The sequence below is a fragment of the Crocodylus porosus genome, unplaced genomic scaffold (assembly GCF_001723895.1).
Source record: "Crocodylus porosus isolate Cpor-Errol unplaced genomic scaffold, CroPor_comp1, whole genome shotgun sequence".
Classification (NCBI taxonomy): domain Eukaryota; kingdom Metazoa; phylum Chordata; order Crocodylia; family Crocodylidae; genus Crocodylus; species Crocodylus porosus.
Genome location: NW_017728906.1, coordinates 10907619 through 10931955, shown reverse-complemented (window position 1 = coordinate 10931955; position 24337 = coordinate 10907619). Strand labels below are relative to the sequence as shown.

General features: G+C 41.7%; 1 protein-coding gene across 1 annotated transcript in view; it reads right to left on the bottom strand.

Annotated features, from left to right (window-relative positions):
- EPHA6 (EPH receptor A6) overlaps positions 1-24337 on the bottom strand; it is a 948424-nt gene that overhangs the window by 240907 nt on the left and 683180 nt on the right. Inside the window, exons 7-8 of the mRNA XM_019528673.1 lie at positions 2553-2600; positions 1960-2122 (exon numbers count right to left, since the gene is read on the bottom strand). Of these exons, the coding sequence (XP_019384218.1) occupies positions 1960-2122; positions 2553-2600 (211 nt within the window). The remainder of the gene's footprint in view (positions 1-1959; positions 2123-2552; positions 2601-24337) is intronic.

Here is a 24337-nt window from a genome sequence, read left to right as displayed (position 1 = left end):
AAAAACAGCTAAGCTAGTTAAGGACCCCAAGTCCTATTGAAAGCCTTAGGCTCCCAACTCACTTAGATGCTCTTTGAAGTCCTGCCATTGTCTCTTATTTCAAACACTGAATCAATCCCCACAAAAATCCTGACCTCAGAGGAGGCCCCTAAGGGGATCTGAATGGCTACAAGTCTCAGACAATTGAGATTAGATTTTTCTGGCTGTGGTGAGTATATAACCTGGAAGCATTTCTAATTGCTTTTTCAGTCATCTGGATCTGAAAGCATGAGCCATTACTGCTTACACCAATATCTTCAAAGGTGCTTAAATGACTTCGGAAGCTAGGCCACATTTTTGTAAGTGACCTCAGCACTTACGATCCTAAATCCCACTAACTTTCAATAAGACTTAGCTACTAGGTGCCTAAAAGCCAGATTTTTAAAGGTACTTAGAGATACAGATAGATATCTAGTGGAATTTCCCATATCGTTGAGGTACATAACTCCTTCTGAAACCAATGGGAGTTGGCATTTAGATGCAGCTGAGAATTCAATTAGGCATCTAAATACCTTGAAATCTGGCCCTAAGCCAGAAAGTGGGACTTGAGAGCATAAATCCCACAGGCATTTTTGAAAACACTTAGAAGTTTTGAATCTGTACTTCAGCTTAAGCAACATGAATTTCACTACATTAATGAGAAGCTTGGAACGGGTAATTGGTTAATTAAAGTAATTTCACCAATGAGTGTTTTTAGTGTTGCGTCTATACTAATTTTCTTTCAAATTCTTGAAAACATCCTGTGTGTGGTTTTAGTAGGGCCTTTGGTTTCATTACAGAAATTGTTCACATATCTGTTTGAAGCTTTTTATACGATTGCTTCTTACGCAGGTCTTTAATAGGCTCATTGCAGACCTATTGGTTGACTGAAAATACATGTAATTGTCTCCATAATTTTATCTGGAGATGCTGGGAATGCTGAAAGCAACTGTAGGGACCTGCATGAAGGTAAAGGGCTACTTTTCTAGCACTTCTACCATATGGGTCTTAGCTGCATTTCAGGATGAAAGGTGGAAAGCCTCTAAAGGAAGGAGGAGGAGAAGGTACAGAGTGAGATAGGAAGTATGGCAGGACAATAGAACCTCTTTTAACAGTCATCTTAGGCTAAGAGTATGAACAAGTGAACAATTTTGTGGGTAAAAAGGGTTGGGGCATCTGCACTGTGACCACTGCAAGTAGCATAACTGAGGGGCAGTGACCAGGATGCCGCCTAGCATCCAGCAGCCCAAGGTGATGCCTTTGGTTGGGGGGAGGGTGTAAAAATAGCTGCTGCCACCACTGCTTGTAGCTGGTGTTGCCTCATGCGTTGCCACTGCTCAGGGTACAGAGCTGCTTTGTTATGCCTCTGATCACTGCCTGTTTGCATCGTTTTACTGTATGATGAGTAGAAGCTAAGCTGCAGTAGTTTAGCCCTCACTGAAAGAGGAATAGTTTACCATGGCTTAGCTTTCTCTTATAGAGTGGTAAGAGCATGAACATGGGCAGTAATCATGCATGTTTACATGTGCACTTTAATGTGCAGTAGCCTTTTTTACTGCACATTAGGTGTTAATACACAAATGCATAGTCAAATTAGGCTATTGTACATTAAGTTTCACTAAAAAAGAGCATGCACTTTTCTACTGCGCATTAGGGCAGCCTAATGCACATTTAGTTAGTACTTCACATTAGAGGTACTAAATTTAATGCACAATAACAAAAGTGCATTGTGTAGATGCACCCACAGAATACTTAAAATGCAGTTAAAACTTGCTCTCTCTCACTCTACTTTAAATTGTTCATGCCTCATTATTTGGGGGCTGTATGAGAGGGTTTTTTTTCCATTTTTACCCTGTTGGACAGTGAAGACTTAGCCCATTCACACTCCCAATTAGATGCTACTACTACTGCATTTGCTTTTTTCCCTTAAGTAAGACTTACTTTCATCTCCAGTTTCAAATTCAAACTTCTGGCTATAGCCGCTGTATCCTGCTGCCGTTCTGACTCTGATATGAAATATATACTTGGTGGCTGGCTTGAGACCTGTGATGATAACACTCGGAGCCTTGGACCTTGTGGAAGAGTAGCTGAGCTGCTCATGCTCCTGAGGGACAAAAGAGGGGAGAAATGATTCAGGGCGAGTTGCACAGATTTGCAATAGTGACATTCCAAAACTGAAGCTGTATGTTTTTCTTATGAATGTCAAATGCATTTATACAGGGAAGTGCAAGTATGAATCCCATTACAGTACTTTGATATTATGCTATCATCACAAGGTATAACATGACTTTGGCTTAGAGATAGTTAAAGAAATTTTGCTTCATCTTGCACACAATGAACATTGCATCTTTGTGACTGGGTTAGTAATTACATCGTAGTCAAAATAATATGGTATTAGTACAAGACTAAATTCACAGAAAATGGCAGCTAATATGGCAGCTAATTATTTTGCACAATGGACAAATTAGGAGTTCAGTAAGTACTAGTAAAGAGGAAAGTAAAGATGTGGGAGTATTCAAATACCCGCTACTCACTTCTACCCGCAGGTAGTGCCAAAATGCCGGCGCTATCCGGGGGTAGACCTGTGGGTAAAAGAAAATAAAAATTAACTTTTTCTTTAAAGTTTGAAAACTTCTTGCATGGCTCTAGCATGCTTTGTGTTCAAACATAATTGTCCTGTTTAGTTAGCTGTAATATAGATGTGCATAAGTTTCCTTGAACTTTATTATGAAAAACATTCTTTGTAGAATTCCTGTGTCAAACACTTGGCAGTGGTCCTGGGTGGTGCTGAGCATGCCCCAAATCCTAATGTAGTCACTGGGAGGTAGGATGGTTAGCACCTCCTTAGGATCACATCTTTAGTAGAGAGGTTCTGTCAATTGGATTGCTGCAGAATTCAATATATACTCTGCACACAGAAGGTGTTGATGATGTTAGTTTCATATTTTTAGGATACAGTAATGGCAGTGAAATAACAGAGAAGAGAGCTTGCTTCATTTCATTAGTTACTGTCACTGTGTAATTCAATAATGTGTAATATTTTATATGATGCCTCTAGGTTACTTTTATTGAGTTACAGTGTGTCTCATTGACAACTGACGCCCAAGGCAAACTGTCCATTTGACCCTTGATAATCTAATAGTAGTATCCACAGAGCACCATATAAACTTATATCATGCACTGATATTACAGTATGTGGTATATATAGCTACCAAAAGTATGCTCCTAGATAGTTGATGTGAAGCAATCCTGGTTCACTTAAGAAATGTAACAAGGAAAAGAACAGTTTTAGTTGCATTAGATTATCACTCTTGGTTAGCATGTATATAATTTTACAGCAAGTCTTGCACTATGAACAACTGCCTAGTTCACCCCAGTGTAACTTCATTGAGGTCAATGGAACTTATACTGGAGACAAATTTGGTATACACTAGGAGGCATAACAAAGCAAATAAATAAACCACATAAAAGAGCATAAGTATAGTCACACAGTAGTTTGGGTTGGGGAAACACTGACCATCATTTAAGTCTACTACATCTCAAGCATGAAATTCAGAACCTGGCAAAAATGTAAGAATCTTAAATAAGAGAAAGTCCTCATGCTGCTGTAATTCCTTTAACAGTCTGTTAGTAAATCTGAAAATTGTAATCTCTATTGCATTTAAATATATTAAGTAAAATGAAAATACCTTAGGAATATGTGGATAGAGAATGCAGGTAATATAAAGAAACAAAGGAATTAGGGTACCCCCGCGGTGCAATGGCATTTCACAATATCAAAATGCAAAAGGATGCTTGCCTTAATTAACACAAAATATTAAGCATTTCATCTTGGACTTCTTTGTGCCAACAGCATGAAGTTAAAACCTGTTGTTTCCAACATAGGTTTTTGTATTATCTTTTCTGGGACTTCCCATAGGTCTGAGTATATGTATAAGAAGAGGTCAACATTTGTTCTCCAATGCACCTCCTCAGCACCCACAATTACACTGTTCCTGAACAGCAGTTCTTTCTACCCCTTCTGAAACCGCTCCAAGTGAACACTGGCCCATACACTAAATAAAATACTTTTCACCATTTATATTTCATAGGGAAATTTTCTCTCTCTCATTGTCATTGTTACAGTAGCTAAGGACTTCTGATCTGATTCTGAGAGGGGCACAGCACTCGAACATCCACTGAAGCCTCTTGGGGCTATGACTGGTCAATACTTTACGAAGTCAGATCTTTCGGTGCAACCACCGTAATATAAGAATCTGAATGAGAGATAACTAAGTCCTGTAACTACCAAATTCTATATATATCCATTTTTGTCTCATGGCCTTTTATACCAACAGTTCTCTTGAGAACAGAAACAATTTCTTTCCTCATCTTTGTATAGGAAAACCATCAGTCCAACCACACACGCATGCGTGCAGTGGCACTAATTCCAGACAAAATTGCTTAATAGGTTTAGGATTAAGACTACAAACTGGGTATCAAGTTAAATGCTTAACCTACTTGAATATTTTCCCTATGTAGTCAAAAGAAAGGGGATTTCTTTTCTTTAAATTCTTCACTCAAACAAATAAGTCTCCAGACAGCATTCATATGCCAACATATTGCTTTCTATTTCTTTTTCCATCTCACCAGAGAGAAAAATAGAACAGACATGAAGATATTGCATACTTGTGTAAATGAAATATTGATAAACAAGAATAAGAATGTGGAAGCCTTTTATTTTTTTAGTTCAGATTATGATCAAAATTAATAAAATGCTGATTCTACTGATGACAGAAATATACAGAATTAGGAATGTCTCAGCATGCAGATAGGCCATGTAATACCACATTAAACAGGAAATAAGCAAAATACAGAATTTTACTTATCATGCCCAGATAACCTTTAGATTAACTTTACCAGTAAAGCACTGCTAAGTTGCAGCCACTTTCAGCCGTGCAGGATTTGTCTCTATTAATATTTAAGCAATACAGAGAAATACAGCTGTAATCAATCAGCTCTTTATTTTACCTATGAAAAAGACAGCTAAGTGTCATTTTCTGTCTTTTTACAGAATCCATACATAACAGGAATCCAAAGAAATACGAGGCTCCTAAAAATTACTCTGCCTGCCTTATTTTAAGAATGACACAGCATACACCATCCTGTAAACTGTATGAATCACTGACTAGCCTTTTTAGGGTCAGGTTTCTCAAAGGCTTCTACAAGGCATTGCTGGTGAACATGCTTATCATGAATTCAAGACTTTTAAATGAGAAAGTTGTGTGTAGAAAAAATTATTGAAATAGTAACCAGAGAAAGAAACAGCATAAACCAGGGGTGTTGAAGATATAGCCCTTGGGCTGGACCTGATCAGTTGAGCCCTATCAATTGGTCCCCAGTGCTGCCCTGACCAACAGGCAGCATGCCGGGTGCATTGGATGGTCCCACATGCTGCAACTGGTGCTTACTCCAGCTTGCATTCTGGAGTGGCAGAGCAACTGCCACAAGTAGCACCACCCTGGAGTAGCTGGAGCAGGATCATGCTGCATACAGTGCATATTCCAACTGCTCTAGGACACATGCTAGATTCAGCATGTGGAACTGGTCTGTGGGGACATCTACACAGATGCTTTACTGTGGAGTTGACTAATTATCTTCACGGTAAAGCATCACTGGCTACATGTACGACACTATTAGGCCACAGTAAACTAATCAAATCCTCCATAGGATAGTACTGCTTGACACAAATACTGTCCTATGGCAGAATTATTTACTCTAGTGCAATGCACATGTAGCTGGTTACTGAGGCTGGCTGGAGCATGAGGATGGACATGCAGGACTGCAGTACTCCACCTAGCCCCTATGCAGCACATTGTACCATGCTGGAGCAGCTCTAGGCTGGCAGGCTGACCCCCAGGACCTGCTGCCAGCTGGGGATGTGCTGTCCTGGCCCAACATACTGAAGTCTTGGGTGCACGTATAAACGCTGCACCCAGGAGCAAAAAAATTCTGGCACGAACTGCACAGGAGTTTATTCAGCCATGTTAACTGCATGTAAAGATGAGCCCTGTGAGTTCAATCTGGCCCATGGACCAGCTACACGCCGCTCATCCAGCCCAGGGGCCAAATGAGTTTGACAACCCTGGAATAAAAATGAAGGTATTGTGTGCTCAATGGAAGTGGAATACTGATAAAGAAGAACCATGATGTGGAAAACTTGTATCTTCTTAGCACCAGATTATGACAAAAGTGAATTAAAAAAAATGTTTATTATTTTCCATTTACCCTCAACTGTTTGCAAATGTGGATTTTGTAATTTGTGTCCATCTTGCTTCCATATGAAAATGCTGTCCTAACACCATATAATCCAACTCAGTATTTTTAAGGAACATCCAATTACTAAGTAAATACAAATAGAAGTACTATGCATCACAGGGACCAACCCCTTCTCTTGCTGATGGGACAGCATTGAAGCCAATGCATACTAAATAACAGTGAAGTTTATGCTGCTCATCAATTAACATATTTGCTTTAAATCAATAAAATAAGTGCTTGAAAATATCAGCTTTTATCTATCTTTTTTTCTTGGTAGGTGAGTGCACAAATTTGATGGACATATGTTGATTTGCCCATGGAGCAAGCAGTATTTCCTAGAGGTGTGCCAATACATTGGTCTGATATTGGATCAGTACCAATATAAAGAAAATTGGCTGTATCAGAAATCAATCTGAAGTGGTTGATAATTTGGCTGATAAATACCTGTGCATATGTGCAGCTGTAGTGCAGCTCGCAGGCAGTGAGGAGCAGAGCCCATCAGTGTGGAAAGCTGCGTGCAGCTGGGAAGTCTGTTGTCGTGGAAAGGGAGGGGGGAGGTAAGGGGCGTGGGGTGGGCAGATTAACCCTGCTGCAGTAAGGGAGGGATGGGGTGCGGTGTGAGGTACAGCCATGGCTTGTCAGGGCGGGGGGGTGGCTCTCACCACGGCATGCACCTGGGAGGGCATGTGGGGTGGGGTGTGACCCTGGATCTGTACAGGGCGGGGTAGGGGGTGCAGCTGCAGGCTGGAGCCAAGGCTGTGCCAGGCTCTTTGTGGTGGGGGCTTGGTACAGGTGGTGCTGGGAGGAGGGCTATGGAGGGGGCTGCAGCCACCTCAAATTTCACCATGGCTCCCCAGTGTCACCACCGCCTGCCTGGTGCAGCCATGGCTCTACAAGGTGTGTTGGGGGAGGTGGGTGTTGAGCCAGGGCTAAATTGGTGGGGGGGCGGCGGTGCTGGGAGTGGGGCTATGGTGGGGCTACAATGAAATTTGGAGTAGCTGCAGCCCCCCCATAACCCCCTTCCCAGTGCTGCTGCCACCCACCCCAAACCCAGCCCCTGCCAAGAAGAGCCCAGTGCAGCTCCGCAGCCCACAGCTGTAGGCCACCCACCCCACACAGATCCAGGGGGCACATGCCCCACCTATGCCATCCTGTGTGCGCTCAGTGGTGGGATTCACTCCCCCCATGAGCTGTGTTTCGTCCCACACCCTGCACCACCCCGGCTGAGCAGTGCCTGCCCCTGCCCCCTCCCTCCTTCACCGCAAAGTGTGTTGATATGCTCCCACCCACATCCCTTCCACTACAACAGACTTACTAGTTGCACAGAGCTGTATTGGAAATCAGGTCAGCATCAGCCGATATGCCTCCTTAAATATCGGCTATCGGTATCAAACCACACAATCTCTATTGGTGAACCACTAGTATTTTCTAAGGAAATGACCCCAACTTTGGAAATCAGTAGCTCTTACTGATCTTGTGGTGATCCTGTGGCAAAGGGAAACATTATATCCTTTTCTCAGTATTACCATCTGTAAAACAGGGACAATGATAGTTAACTATCTTCTAAATATTATTTAAAGTTTAATTTAGTTAATGCTAGCATAGCTATTAAACTTAAGCAGTAAGTTGGTGTTAAATAAGAATATCTGATGGCTAATTAGTTGCAACATAATTTGTTGAAGTCTAATAGCTGCACATTGCAGGAGGTGCACCTACTGGCCCTATTTTTGCTAGCTACCAAATAGCTCAATAAGTTCTATTTTAGACATGATCTTTGATTCACATTAAACATATTCCTCTCCTCCCTGTCTGTGACATTTTCAAGGTTTATTCTCTGTTCTCCTTCTAGTTTTGGCAATATATTAGTTCTTGTAATTTGATTTCTGAATGATTATTGTCTCCTAAGTCATAGTGTTTGATTCTTTTCTCACTTACACCATTATAGATGAGGAATAATTTCAATGGAATCAGTGAAATTACTATGGCTGTAAAATACAAGAAGTCTCATTCTGAAGCCTCTTTATTTCTAATACAGTTCCTATATGATTTTGTGTTTTGAATTATGGTAACAATGCTACCTTGAATGCCAAAAGTAGCATTAAGAAGATATTAAGAAGCAGATTAAAAAGCTAACATTGTTTGCTGCCCAGTTACACAGCTCCATCAGGCTTAGATTGATCCTTATATACAATATAGAAACTAAAGAACAGAAAAAGATATGTGTTGAATATCAGATAAATGAGAATTTCTGCTGATATTACTGAAGAATTCAAGGTAAATTTGGAATATTAATTATAAGGAAATTCTCACAGGTCCATGGAAACTGGATTAGAGATACGCCAGTTGGAAAGTCTGACAGAAGAAGGAAGGGCCCCAGAAGCTGAAGCTGTCTGTGGTGTTTGTTCTGGAGAAGAGACCATCAGAATTTGATGGCATATGTCAACACATTGGTCCATTCCCCCCCCAAAAATACACTTGCTATTTGTCACTAATCTGAGATATAACAGTTTAGGTACCTGAAATACTGAAGTATGCTTTACCTCTTTGGCCTTTCAATATTTTATATTTTTATTGCCTGTCAGTCCGTTCATCAGTTTCTCCATAGGTAAGCAAAGCTGTCAACAGGGGAAGGAGTAGAATGGATAACCAATCATAAAGAAAATACGGTGAGGTCAAAACCCAGCCAAACATTACTTTAATTGGATTATGTACCTGGAAAGGCAGAAATGAGCTGACATGAGGTGAGCCACAAGCAGGAGACCAGAAAACAGAAAGAGAATAGGACAGGATGACTCCAAACAGTGCCTGCCATTTCACCAGCACGAGTGGAATGAAACAGGATTTGTTATTAAAGTTTTTAAAAAAAGAGAAGCCAACAACAAAACTGGACATGAAGACAGTAGATAAAATACTATTGAGGACAGTGAAAAGGAAATTACACTAGGTTAAATGTACACCTTAAATCTATCATGGAAGATGTGCAATCAGAATGCAGTAAAGGAGAGGTATTCCAGCCTTGAAAATACTATCTGGCATATATGTCATATTCTCATACTATCTAATTCTAATCCAGCAGCCAACAGATATTCTAGTAAATTTTGGATCAACATTTTAAAGACTGGAGGCCAAAATGGAAAACCCTCCAATACTCCCTGCCTTTTTTTACTCACCAACTTCATATATATTGAATTAATATTATGTGTATATATAATATACATATATATGTAACATTAGGTGAATAAATATGAAGCTGACAAGGAAAAAAATGCATACCTTATGAGTATATGTACTATACATATGCATGTATGTGTGTATGTATACATAAACATATACTGTGTTTAGTCAAACATAAGACAAGATTTTTCCCCCAATCACAATGCACAAAAAGCCCCTCTTATATTTGCATACAAGGAAAATTCATTAAAAGCTTTGCCGATCATTATACTGCTGTCAAAAGCAACATAGGTTCAGTAATGGTAACTGACTATGATGTTGATTAAATGCCAGCAACGCTGAGCATGCCTAAGACACGTGGCCCATGTTAGACAAACATACTGACAAAAATCTATGACAAAAATAGGCTAGTGCAGTCCACTTGAATAAAATCAATGAAATACCATTTGCACTCAGCCCCCCCTCAGAGCTGACTCTTTTTAAAGTCATAGAGAGCCATGGCATTGACTATATTTTTAAACTTCCTCTTCACTCCCACACCTAAGCTGCACCTTTCGTCACCATTTCCAGGAATTCCTATTTCTTTACCAGCCTTAAGTGTCTGGCAAACAACACTCAGCAGGGCTGCAAACAGTTCACCCAGAACCCCTCCATCATCCTCTCTCTCAGTCTGTTGCATATGATTAGTGTGGCAGCTTCCTCTATGAGGTGGAGCTGGACCAGTCTGCCCTACATATACATTTTTGGAGGATCCCAGGACTTATGACAAGAACACCCAGTTCCAGTCATGAGTGGAGGCTAATTAGCACATAGCTCCTTTGTGGGGGGTATCTGGAATATGCACATATACTTAGCAGTACTGAGCCATAACCATGGGTCACTATGACTTGAAATGCTATTGACTCTGCTGAGGACCAACACAATGAACTATACGGTAAATTATGAGCCTTTTGGTTTTGGATTAATATCATGCATCCTAGCTTCTTGTCAGCTCAGATCATGTATATATAATTGCTTCTTGGCTTTTTGTTTAAAATCAAGCAAGACTGGAGGCATCCAGACTCCTAGGTTTCTGGGCCTAGGACTTGCGTGTAGGATTTTCAAATTTGCTCCTCACTACCATTAATTCAGGGAGAGCAGGGTCTGATGATAAGGCATCAGGAGGGGGAAGACACTGGGGGGCAGATGGCAAGGGGGCCACCTGACACCTCCAGATTTTTTCCCCATGCTGTAGCAGTAGGCAGGGGACTAATTCAAGGCACACTTCCAAAAATTTTCCATATATTGATTTAATTATAGGGGGAGGGTATATTCAGTGTCATCTTATATGCAAGTAAATATGTCTATAGAGTATACATACACATTTAATACTTTTCCATTTTATTTACCCAAGGACTACCACAGAAAAAAACATCAAATCCATATACCCATAAACTAACACACTAAGATGACAACAACCAAACCAACCAATATATAACAATTTTCCAGTTTTCACTGAGGAATGCAGTGCTTCTTTCTGCGTAATCCCTAACACCAGAGAGTGCTTCATAAAGATATACAGCGAACCACTAAGTCCCCATCATACGAAACTTTAAGATTTCAAAAATGTTTGTCTTCTACATCAGGTAGAAATCAAGACCACCTGAAATTGTTCACAAAGGGAAAAAATAAATAGAATAAATAACTAAATAAATAAATATTTGCAAAAAGCTAATCATGTAAGGACAGGTTCTATTCTACCTATCAGACATCTAGGCACTTAAGTACAATTCAGTTCCACCATGTTCAATCTTGAAATTCCTTTAATGCAGTGGGGTTTAACTATTTGGTTCTACAGACCAGATGAGTGGTGTGGGGCCCCTCTGTGGGCCAGATCACGTCCTGGAGCCTCACTGCCCCCTCTCACTCCCTGTGCACTGGAATTGGACCCTACAGGCCCAGCCCCAGCCCCTCCAGCCCTTCCATATGCTAGGACTAGGTCCTGGGATGCTGGCACTACCCCCTTCTGCCCTCTGCACATCATGATTGGGTCCCATGGACTTAGCACTGCTTTCTTCCATCCCTCTCACACTGGGATTGGGTCCCAGGGATCTGGCACCACCCCTTCTCACCAATTGTGAGCTAGGTTTGGGCTCCCCAGACTCCTCATATGCTGGGATTGGGCCCTGGGACCCAGCACTGCCCCTCACCCTGTGCCCTGCGGATGCAGCTACACAAGACATTTACTGCATAGTCAACTAATTAACTGCACAGTAAACATTGTGCATCTACATGTGTGCCCCTATAAAGCTGTAGTAAACTAATTTACTCTGCAGCAAGATAGTACTTGTAAATACAATGGTGGACACTGCCCTGGCTGGCTGGAGTATTAGGGTGCTTCAGTGTGGGAACTGCCTGATGGCTAGCCCCACACTGAAGCATCTTTATGCTCCAGCCAGCCCCTCTGGAGCATGTTAAGCTGATGGGAGCAGCCTCAGTTTGGCAGGCTGACCTCCTGGGCTCTCTGCAAACCAAGGTTGCTCAGCCCCAGCTCAGCATGCTGCGGCCCTGGGCACATGTGCAAACAGCAAACTGGGGAGCAAAAAACTGGAGCAATAAACCTTCAATGCTGCCAAGTCTTAGGTTTAGATCACAGGTCTAAGGACTTGGCAGCATTGAAGCAGTGTCACTGTTCCCCCAGTGCTAAATATCTGGACTTGTATGGAGACCCATGAGCCAGATGACATAGCACCTGGACTGGGCCTGCCTTGCAAACCAGAGGTTCAGCACCCCTGCATTATTTCATCTATACTTGTAATGCATCTACTCACTGGGTGCATCTACATGTGTAATGAGTTGCAACTAGATTTATTGTGCATTAGTTTAATGAACAGTAAGCAGTTTTGGGCAGGTGTCTATATGTGCAGAGACCTGGCACTAAATTTAATGCCAGGTCCCTCCAGCCCTGCCATATGTCCCTGTGGCCACTGTGAGGCGCTCCAGCCTCCAGCCCCAATTGCTAGCACTTGGCAGCCATGTCTAAGCCAAAACCTGGCTGCCAACAGTTGGCAGCCATCTTTAAAATACAGTCCTGTTTGGTGCTGTCTGGGCAGCCAGTTCCAATGCTCTGACAAGCAGTATGGCATTTACAGAGGCAGCACATGGCCTCGTCTGCCTCCCTGCGCTATGGCTGTTACAGCTCCTGACCCTGGCAGTGAAGAACAGGGTTCACTGATCCTGCTGGATGCCCCAGTCACCCTGCTGGCCTGCTGCAGTCATTGTCACCTAGCCCACCGGCACATCACTCTGCCCAGCTTCCCCACATGTAGTGATCACCTGCCTGTCCACAGTGCACCATCCCAGGGCCCCTGCCGCTGTGCAGTGGCTGTCACCAGCCACGCTGATGAGGGGCTCCAGGAAGCACTGCTAGGCCTGCCATCATCTTCCTGGCCCTCTACCCTGCCACCTCTGGGCCCGCCATGCCAGCCAGCACTGGTGGCATCACCTGGTGCTGGCTGGCATGGCAGGCCCAGAGGTGCAGGAGGATTGGGCTGATAAGTGTCATGCAGTGCTTGACACCTTTTGCATGACCTGGGCCACCTTGCTTTGCCAGCTCTGGCCCCACCTGGAGTACCAGGACACTGGCATGCACCTGGCCCTCCCTGCCACCACCCATCTGCCCCACTGCCCACAGACCTCCTACTCCCTTCTCACCCCCATCACCATTCTCATGCCAGGCACAAGTGGAAACAAAAAAAATTATTCCCCTCACAGCACCCACCCATCCCTTCCACCTCCCTCCCCAACAAACAAAGCCCCTCCACCACCCTCCCCACCTAACAGTAAAAAACCCTCTTCCCAATGTGCAAACTATATACAAGAGTCTCAGTCTTTTAGTGTCCCACAGTGTGGGACCATGGGGTAGGGGGTCCTAAGGGGGAGGGCCCAGGGGCAGGCATCCAGCATCATAGCCTCAGCCTATTCCCCCATGCATCTGGGGGCCATGGTGACTGCAGTGGGTTCATTCTGGGTGATGACAGCTCGTGCTCCTCCAAGGCAGGCAGCTCCCCCTCTGGCTGCCTGAGTCCGGGTCCAGCAGGGCCAGTGTCCTTTTGTGGTGCTGATCCTGGCACCTCCAGGTCCTGGGCTGTGTGGCACTTGGGTGAGTGGCAGATCTGGGGTGGGAGCTGGGCTAAGAGACACCAGAAGACCTCCTCCCAGGCCCAGGCAGGGGGCTGCTGTGGGCTGGCAGGCAGGTACCAGGGACCATGCAGGACCATGGATGGGGGCCAGGCAGTAGTGGGTATGCATGTGACTGCCAGGCCCAGGAGGGTGTCCAGAGTCTGGCAATCATCAACTGTGGCTTCCACTGTGTGGGCCTGAATGGCCACTTGCTGCCTGAGCAGCTGGATTTGCTCCTGCTCCATGGCCAGAACTCCCACTCCTCCCAGTCTCACATGTCCTCCTGGGTGATCTCCCAGGTGATATCCTTCTCCTACTCCTTGGCCACTGCCACCAGCCACTAGAGCAGACAGGTCCATTCTTGGGTGTGCCACTAGCACAGCCAGCACACCCACAGGGCTCCATGTTGCTAGCCCAGGGCAGTGGCCAGCAGCACCCAGCGCAGGGGCACGGCAAGGGACTGGGAGCCATGCAGCAGAGGCTATCTCCTATAGCACCTGCAGGCACAAGGCAGGCTGCTGGGGGTGAGCAGCAGGGAGCTGGCTCTGCTGCCAGAGGCAGCCAGCAAGCAAGCAGCCTTGGGAGCTATTAAGGTTGGCCAGGGGTGCAGCAGGCTGCATCCCTTTTCAGCACCCACCTGGCCCAGCAGTGTGGCCCTGCACTGGCCCAGAAGCAGCTCTGGCTCTCAGCCAAGTCAGGCAGAGGCAGCCTGTGTCCTGTCTAGGGGGCCACACAGGGCCTGCAATGCTCCTGAGGAGTGAATAGGCTCCTTCAGGCTCCCTGGTGTGTGTGCCCCAGGGCACAAAATGGCTACAGGGTTTTATAGCACTCCTCTGGGACAGGAGAGGCTCCCAGCCAGGAGCCCTGGGGCTGGTCTCAGGCTGGCCTGCTGGTGGCTGGGCAGACCTAAATTAGTGCTGGGTTGCATCTACACGTGTTACTGCGCATTAACTAATCATGAGTAAATCTGATACCTGCATTTGCAGGTCTCAAATTTAGTCACAATTAGCCACTTTTACTGAGCAGTAAGGGTCTGCGTGTGTAGATGCATGCCTGTGCTATACAGTAAATTAGGCCCATGAACATTAGCATGTCTTGTGTAGATGCTCCCACTGTCATCTCATGCTTAAGAATGTGTAAGAAAACAACAGTGAGGAGTTGCCTTTTTTATTTTCTGTGCCTAAGTCCACTCTCCAGCTAATAGTGAACTTAACAAATTAAATAGGGTACTCTATTTCAATTTTCTGCTGTGACTTAGGTTCCATACACTCAATTCTGAAAAAAACTCTCTCAATAAAAGTTCAGTTGAACTGATATGTTCCATGAAAAGTTTTATTTTTAAATCAGAGTCTGATGAAAACTAAAAAAATCCTATTTGAACCTTACTTACAAGCCCTTTTCCCAACCCAAATGAAGCCCAACAAGTATCAGGGAATTCAGTGGTTTTCTTGAGAAGACTTTTCTAAGAAATTTGTTCTAAGGTAAGAATACTCCCATCTCTGGCCTCTAAAATACAGGCAATTGAAAGAAAGATGGAAGATTCTCAGGTTGCAGTGTGTATCCTGTATGTGGCTTCTGCTTTCCCATTTTTCCTGTGGAATGCAATAGATGACTCAATAAAGGGATTTCAGTTAAAATAAATACACATTGCCATATTATCTCTTTAACAGATCTGTCTTTTAAGCCTCCCTATTTTTTTGCAATGGCTTGCTCTCTCAGATACCATGGAACTGTGGATGCAATTCCATCAACCCTTTCTTTACTGAAAAGTCTGTCTGGCTTCTGTAGGTCTAGGTAAGAGCTTCAGGCTTGTGCCTGCTATTATATATATTCATTGACTTGCTTTAAAATAAGACAGAAGAAAATTTTAAGACAAAAGAGAAGGAAAGCTAACGAAGCAGCTCCTTGTTAAGATATGTGCTTTAGTTTCCAAGAACCCACTACATAGAGAAGCGTGAGTAGATTTTGAGTCTAAGCATATGTGAGTGAAACATATTTTTAGAATAAATAAATTCTACTTTCAGACAGACAGATGCAACCCTAGTTTTAACTAGAGCTTTAGCAAGCAGGAAAAGATAAAAGTTACTATTTTAGATAACCAGGAAAAACACGTATGATACCTTACACAGTGGTATTTACTCCAAAGCTAAAGTTGATTTTATTTGCCTTGATTAATACAACTTATTTCACTGCAATTGTCTCCAAAAGAAAGCAGAGTCCTCTTATAATTTCATTGCAACACCTGTTCCTATGACAGTTTTCTCAAAGGTTTGATGACATTAAAAGAAAGAGTTTTAAAGTTATGATTGTTCAAATATTTTCCTGTGTACTTTTTGAACACTTCCCTTTTCCTTATGTAGCTTGACTTTCACCAAATTCTTCAGCAAAACTAATGAGACATAAAATCACACAATACTATATTTCATAGGTACAGGATTTCTAGGTAAAGATAGAAACCAGGTCACTGGTTAATAATGTTTTCAAATAGCAAATGTAAAAGCCTGGGGGGAAGGTAACAAAAAGGAATAGCTCAAGTATCTTCCAAAAATGCTCTAAGCCAAGTACCTGACAGTTCTCTAAGTTGTTGTGATAAATAGGTGAGAGCCTTGTAACTTATATAAGCCTGCAAGCAATATCAACATTGATGTAATTATTATAATGCTGTTAAGATAAATGGATGCATTCCTTCACAGTAGGACCTAGAAATATTTGGCTTCTTTATAGCAATCTCAACAGGGAGACACTTTCAACTAAAGGGCTCATATTAAAACTAAGACCAAACTTTAAGTACAACTCTAATGACTCATTCTTCAAAAGGATAAATAAAAAATGAGAGATGGTGTAAATAGGACTGTAGTTTACCTAGCAAAAGCATCATACTTTTAATATGATGGCAAAATTTCATTAGTACTCCTAATTTTCAGATGAACGTATCAATGCAAAAAATGTACAAGTCTGAGTGTGACAGATACACAGAAATAAGGAGCTTGTAATAGGCATCATGTTTCAACTGTGCAAATGCAGAGCCTTATCTGTGGTATCATTTCCCACACTTTTCATAGACAGACAGACCCAGGATTTTTGCCTACTTAACTGCAGTTTTCCAGTACACTTTAGATGTGATGGGAGAAATTTAACTTTTGTTTACACTACGCACATTTTCTACAATTGCCTTTCTGAAAACCATTTGTCATCTTTGTATTTGTCATTGGCCATCCCTCTGCAGATATGAAGATGACAGTCTTCCAGCAGTTAGGGAAGTAATCAGGCCAATCTTAGATCTGCATTTTTGACTGCAGGCATGCCATACAGTTCCAGAAGGGAGGTGTGGATCTTGGAGATGTTGGGTTAAAAACATTTCTCCTTTGTTTCTCTTGCTTAGTGAGGTGAGTTTGCTCAAAATAATGGATACCTTAGTCATCCTTCGCAATGCCACTGGAGACAATTCAGTGCTCAAGTCTCCTAGGTATTGATGTTAAAATTGCATGTTTTCAGATTGGCCTTCAAGGCATCTTTTAATCTCTTTATTTTGTTCAGAAAAACCTCTAGAGTGGTGACCACCGATGAGTTGGGAGTATAGGACCTGTTTCAGGAGCTAGTTGTCAGGCATCCTATGACATGTCCTGTCCAGTGCAGCTGGTAGCATATAAATGTTGTTTCAATTCTCGTAGTGCTTGCTTGAGCCAGAATGCTGGCATTTTATTCTTCTGTCCTTCCAAACGATACAGAGGTTTCTCTGAAGGCATCACCGATGGCAACATTTCAAGGCTTACATATGTGTCTGATGTGTTGTCCAGGTTTCACATCCATTCATCAGGGTAGGGATGGCAACAGTTTGGTAGACAAGAAGTTTGATTTGGGTCCTGATGTCATGATCATTAAAGACACAATTTCAGAGATGTCCAAAGTCAGCACTAGCAGATTTTATTTGGTGCTGAATAACCTCATCAATGGGCACGTCTACATGTGATGCTATCTGGCCATAGCAAAGCTCTCCCTCATTATAGTGTGCTGCTATGGCAATGTAGCAGCAAAAAATAACCATGCATGGCTGGCATGCTGCAGTATGGGGTGTTATTGCACCGTCATTTAGTACTTCCAAAAGGAAGTACTAAATCACAGAGCAGTAAGAACGGCACTGTACGGCCACGTGTTGACTGTATGTTTTGGGAAAGTGACTCCCTAGGTAAGGGAAATGCTCAACATTCTCCAAGGACTGCCCTCTAATTGTAAAAGGTGTGTATGTGGGGCAGGGAGGGAGGGTTTGCTGGATGGTTTGGGGTTCAAAGGTGTACTGAAGTACAGACTTCATCTAACTGCCTTGTCGTATATTCTAAACTTTCAAGGTGGGAGAACAGGAGTGAATGACTGGGCTGCTTTCAAGACTGTTAACTGATTTAAACTTTAACTAGATTTAAACTTCTGCATTAATATAACCTTTTAGTTTCTCAGCACTCTAGACTAATGTTTTCATTTGACAGAGTACATTCCTACCTGCTGTGAAAAAAGGGTGTCTGTGGGAAAAAAACTCCTTTGTGATTATAATATGCTCTAGTAACAATATATGTTCAAAGCTAAGTTGGCAACTCTGATGATTCATAAGCATACAAAAGACAGCTGTTAGTTCAGTATATTTTGAAATGTGTAGTTAAACTTAATTTACTAGGTTACACATGGTAAATGCCCAGAAATAAGAGTACCATGTTACATTATTTTTTCATGATCCTTTTGTCTTATTAAGGATGGAGAAGTTAAGGGAGAGAGGACTGTGAAAAGTAATGAGAAATAGATTTGGACTGCACATGAGCTAAAACTTCTTGTTTGGCTGTGGCATAATCTTCAAACTGGATGGATGAAAGTTCAATCTCTTGTGACATCTATAACTAGAATATATAAAATTATAGTAGATATACATAGGGATGAATTCTTCTATTGACAAGGTTATCTCCTCTATAATGGTTTCTGCTTTTTTTAACCCTTTCTGTTATCAGAGGCTACTTAGCTGTATGGCTCTAAATATAGAATGTGTAAAATCTAAAATATAAAACCCCAAAAGAACTTCTTCTGCTCTTTGCTTTAAAAAGTGATATTTTGGCACTAAGAAGTTTTTCCAAGGCTCTTGCTAGCAATTTCAAAAGTTTCTTGTCCTATTAGGTATATCACACTCCAGAGCACAAATGCCAAGAATGGGTGAATTTTGAATTTCATGACCAATTATTTGTGGTTATAACTCAAATATGCCCAGTTAGAGTCCTAATAAACTTAAAAAGAATGCGATTGGACTGAGAACTTCATTTGTAAGACCTGTTTTTAACAAAGATATAGGCACATGAAAACTGATTTTAGAATAGAAGCATTTCCTTTTTTATTATTATATCATTGCTCCTACAATCATATAATATTCTCTTGTTTGTGACAGTGTACAAAGGAAGACAGGTCCATTTTATTTATAAATCTTTTTCTCTCAATGTTTGTTAAGATCAGTATGATTTGTACAAGGTCACTGTGAATACAAGATGCATAAACCCAGTCAAATTTCAACAGCAACATAAATGTTTTTATGAGCAGCAGGTGTATTCCTGAAAAAGACTGTAAAGCTATTAACAGCTCAGTAAGGAGTACATAATAACAGGTTGTTAACTCAGCCTCCCTGACAAGAACACTGGAAAAGGGCACTTTGAAACTATTAATACTAATGCATTTTTTAAATAAAAAATGAAAGCTTTATAAGAGAGAATTTTCTATACTTTCTCTCTTTAAATCAACAACATTAACTTTCTTGATTTGAATAACACAACTGTAACAGAACTACATGGGAGTTATTTAGTTACACTGACTCAGCAGCTTTCTGACAAATTTGAGATGGCTAACCAAACCAAGCATTTAAAAGTGAAAACGTAATTATTGCATATTCTTGTTCTAAAAAAAATAATTTAACAGGTCTGTTATTTTATTTATACTATATATTTAAGAGAGATACTGTACATTTACTGTTTAAGTGTTTTGTTACATCAAAAATGATTTACATTAGGTAGATTGAGTGTTTTAGGAGATAAAAGAGAAGGTTTCTGGTTTTGTCTATTGGCATCACTACTTAATCTCAAAGAAGTTGCTGGAAATACTGGAGTCATCTACAGCTAGCACAGCTGGCATTTGGGTCTGTAGCCAGGTTTAGTAGCTTGATGAGAATTAGGATTAGGTAGTCTGTTGCTGCAGAGTTGTTGTTTGAGGTTGGGGGTTGCCTATAAACTGGGACAGAATTGTCCCAAGGCTACGTTGAAAATGATTTTCATTTTTCAGAAGGATTTGGAAGTCATTAATAATGTATCCAGGTGTCCAAATTGGAGGACATAGGTGACAACTAGAGAAATTCTGCTGTCCTTGCCATGAAGCCCCAGGCCTCACCACAGACCTATATGCTAGCTGTGGCTTCTCATCAACACAGACCACAACATTTCTGAACCAAGCAACATGGATTATAACATCCTGGGTTCATTCACCTCCTCATTTTCCACTGTCATAAATGCCATCACCTGCTTACAGTGCCCCTCTGCTATCTACTTGGGACAGATGGGGCAAACTTTACATAAAATAATGAATGGGTACTGATCTGACATCAATTTTAGACAGATAACAAAGCCTGTGGAAGAACACTTTTAAAGTCCCCAGAAATTTCATCACTGACCTCACAGCAGCTTTTCTTAAACAACAAAAATTGAAAAGCCAACTTGAACACAAAATAGTAGAACAAGCAATCATCCACATACTGGATTGTATTAAACATGATCTCAGTGAAGACTATGGATTCTTCTCCCATTATTGAGATTAGCTGTTAACTCCCACTGCTAACTCCAATGTCTCTTAGGTGTTAACTTCCTTGTTTACCTGTATTGATTTAATCTGTCTACTTTTTGCCTCTCTCAGCAGTATCCCCATCTCCAGTCCCTTTCCTTTGTATTTTAAACCCTTTCTTTCTGAAGCGCATTCATAGCATCTGACAAAGCAGACTACAGCTTAAGCCACGCTGAACCAGTTAGCTCCTAAGGTGCCACTGGTGTGTCTACATGAGACATTTATTGTGCGGTTGACTAATTAACTGTGCATTAAGTGTCTCAGCATCTATATGTGCACCCCTATTAGGGCACACAAAAATAAAAAAACTCTGCCCTACTGTGCAGTTGTTTTTATGCCCAGCCACACGTGTAAACACTGAGCTGGCTGGCTGGGGCACAAGTGTGCTTCAGAGCAGGGGCTACCTGCTGGCTAGACCCCTGAAGCACCCTCATGCCCCAGCCAGTCCTTCTGCAGCACATTGAGCCATTGTGTGCATTTGGTGGTGTATATCTGATACTGAGATAGTGAAATGGACTTAATTGGATATTGGCAAAGGGATGAGTCTGAGGAAAAGTAGAACTTAGGTCTGCAAAAGGGGCAAGAGTTAGAGTTTAACAGGAAAAAACAGCATTGCAATGGAAGATTATATTTTTGGTCTTAGGGTGAAAAGGAGGATTATAAACAAGAACACAAGAGCTGCATACATGAAGAAGAGAGGCAGAACTGAAATGAAACATGGAGTCAAGAAGAAAATAAATTTAAAAGACAGCTGGAATGCAGTCTATAAACATTTACATAGAGAAAATAACTGATACGAGAATACTCTTTTGTCTAAGCTAAGGCATAACAGCTTGGACATTATTCTTGGACATTAATACAATTTAGGGGGCTCATAGGAACAATGGGATGACATCTGAGTTATGTAGAAGGTCAGGCTAGATGATGCGAGGAAATCCTTCTGACAATAATCTATGAATCCATGAGGACATTTTATCAGGAAGGATGATTGTAGGACAACAAACAGCTTGTGCAATAAGAAAACAAACTCTGAATTGCTTTCAGTCTTCAAAGTGGTTTGGGTTCAAGAATGAAGATTTTGGTCAAGGTTTATGTAAGTTCTTATTTTAGGTAAACTTCTTCAGTTAAAAGTGTCATTACTTAGTAGACTTCGAAACAGTGGGTGACTTGAAGCACTGTATTTAATTTAGGAGGAAAGAAATGCCTATATGTGCTTTATTTTGTAGATGAGCCAACTATGCAAATTATAGTTCCTAGAATTGAAATTACCACCCTTCTCTGTAAATATTGGCCAACAGTTTCAAATGTTGATGCCCAGAAATGGTATCTTTGATCTATATTACTGTATTTATTGAAATATAAGATAACCCTGAATATAAGATTACCTCCAAGTAATTAGATTTGTTATATGGAATATATATATTTGTTATAATTTTTCAGGAATAGAATCAAATTATTGGAGGTTTGCCTTGACTGTGTCCCTCCCCACAACACAGCTAAAGCAGGGAAACTAAATCTGGTGGGAGTTAAGTGGCTCTCCAACATCTTCCCTGTGCAGACCCTTTCCCTCTTCCTTACTGTCATCCCCTGCTTTCTCTAAGAACTTTGAAGTGAAGAGCAAATCTGAGAATACTAATTTTGAAGTAGAAATTTGCATGTAGGTGTATGACTATGAGCACCCATAGACTTAAATCACCCAGAATTGATACATTTTACTTTTTGTAAACTGCTGAAAGTTTTAGCATAAGTGCTCCATAAGCATACTTTCAAGCAGCACTTTTGTACCAAGTTATATGTAGTATAAACTATTCATGAAATTAGTCCAAAGGCAAAAGGTACAAGAATTACCCTATAGCACATTGGGCTGGGTCCTGGTAGACTCAACAGCAGTTCAAACCATAGTGACCCCACAGCTCAGCACGTCTCAGTATGTGTGTGTACTTGAAATGCCTCCCAATAAGAATCCAAGGGCTAATTAGGCCCCCATTCATGACTGGAACCAGGTGTTCTTGTCTTGGAATTCTCCAAAAATGTATATGCAGATGTAGTGCAGGTCTGGCTCCACCTCATGGAGGGCAAGGCCAACCACACTGATCATATGTAACAGACTGGGGTGGGGGAAGGGGCAGGCAACAGAGGGATTCTGGGTAAATTGTTTGGGGACCCATTTGGTGATGTTGCCAGACAGTTAAGGTTGTTAAAAAAAAACAGGAATGACTGGAAATGGGAAAGAAAGGCACAACTCAGCTGTGGGAGTAAAGAAGTCTAAATATAGTCAGTGTAGTGGCTCACCATGACTTTAACAGAGTCAGCGCTGAGGGGGACTGAGCACAATGGGTACCTATATATAAACAGTAGTGCTGTTTTGGCGCACTGTAATTATAGTGTATTGCAGCAGGCTTAACTGATTGGGTCTATTGAAGTGTAGTGAGTCTCACATTGTAACAGACTTAAGCATCTTGTGTATCAGCATTCCCACACTTAAAAATAAGCTTTAGCTAAAGTACCCCTACTGTCATTTTTAAGTGCAAGAATGGTGATAAATGAGATGCTTCAGCTATTTTAATTAGAGAGGCTCTAATTAAAGCACCCCAATTCTGGATTATATGTATAAATGCCCAATGGGCCCTACTACTGATTTTATTTAGATGGGCTTCACTACCCTATCCTTGTGGTAGGTTCTCAACAGCATTTTCTCAGCCTCTTGGGCCAAGATCAAGTCTGATCAATGCCTTAAAAGCAGAGACAGAGATTGATGGAACACTGGGTGTAGGAAGTGGAAGACGGAAAACTGGCTATGTCAACATGTGCATTTGATCCCGGAGCAGTTTATTTATGAGTAAATTGCTACTTTGCAAATTTATGTGCCATTAGAGCAGTTTACTGTGCAGTAAGCATGTGCATGTATAGATGTGTGCACTTGCTTACTACACAGTAAACTGCTCTACTGTGCAGTAAAGCATCTTGTGTAGACACACCCACTGAAGGACAAAATAATGGCAGTTGTGGCAAGTAACCAGAAGGTGGAAAATGAAATGAAGAGTGAAAAAGAAAGTCTAGATACAGATAGAGAGTGGACAAAGGTAGAGAATCAGAGAAGAAAGATAACGAAGAAGATAGGAGCAGACATAGCAACAATGACGGAGGCAGCAGCAAAGAAGGTGATGTGGAGAGGAACAAGGCCAGAGGGAAGACAGGAGAAGAACAGGAAATAGAGCATGAACAGCCGACAAGAGGCAGAAAGAGGCAGGAGCAAAATGAAATGCTGCCCCATCATGGGAAAACATGGAAGATGAACTGAGATAGGTCGGGGGAAATTGGAGACTGCAGATAAAAGCAATATCAACCAGTGACAGAATGCAGACAGGATAAATGATTAACAGATATGAGTTCATAGAAAAGGTAATGCTTGAGATATTAGAGGTGGAAGCATAACATCTCCCCAGTCTGACTGCTTTCCAAAACGGAAGGACTTGGGAGTTTACTTACTGGAACAGTGAGAGTATGAAAATTTTTCAAAAAAACATGCAGAGGAATGTGAGAGGAAGGAACTAAGAGTGATAAAATTTATAACAGGGGAAAAGTCAAGGGAATAAGTATTCTAGTAAGAATGAATATGGATTTATTAGTGGCAGAAGACAGAAACTTGGATGGAACTGCATGTGCAAATAGTAATGTGCATACAGAAGATGCAGGAAAAATATGGTATCTGGACAGGGTCATGGAGGGCATGAGTTGTGTTGAGAGCAAACAAGTAGAGTCCAGGACCTCTCATCTGTGGTCCAGCTGGGGCTCCACTATGTTTTATAATATACCATGAACAACCAAAGGAAGG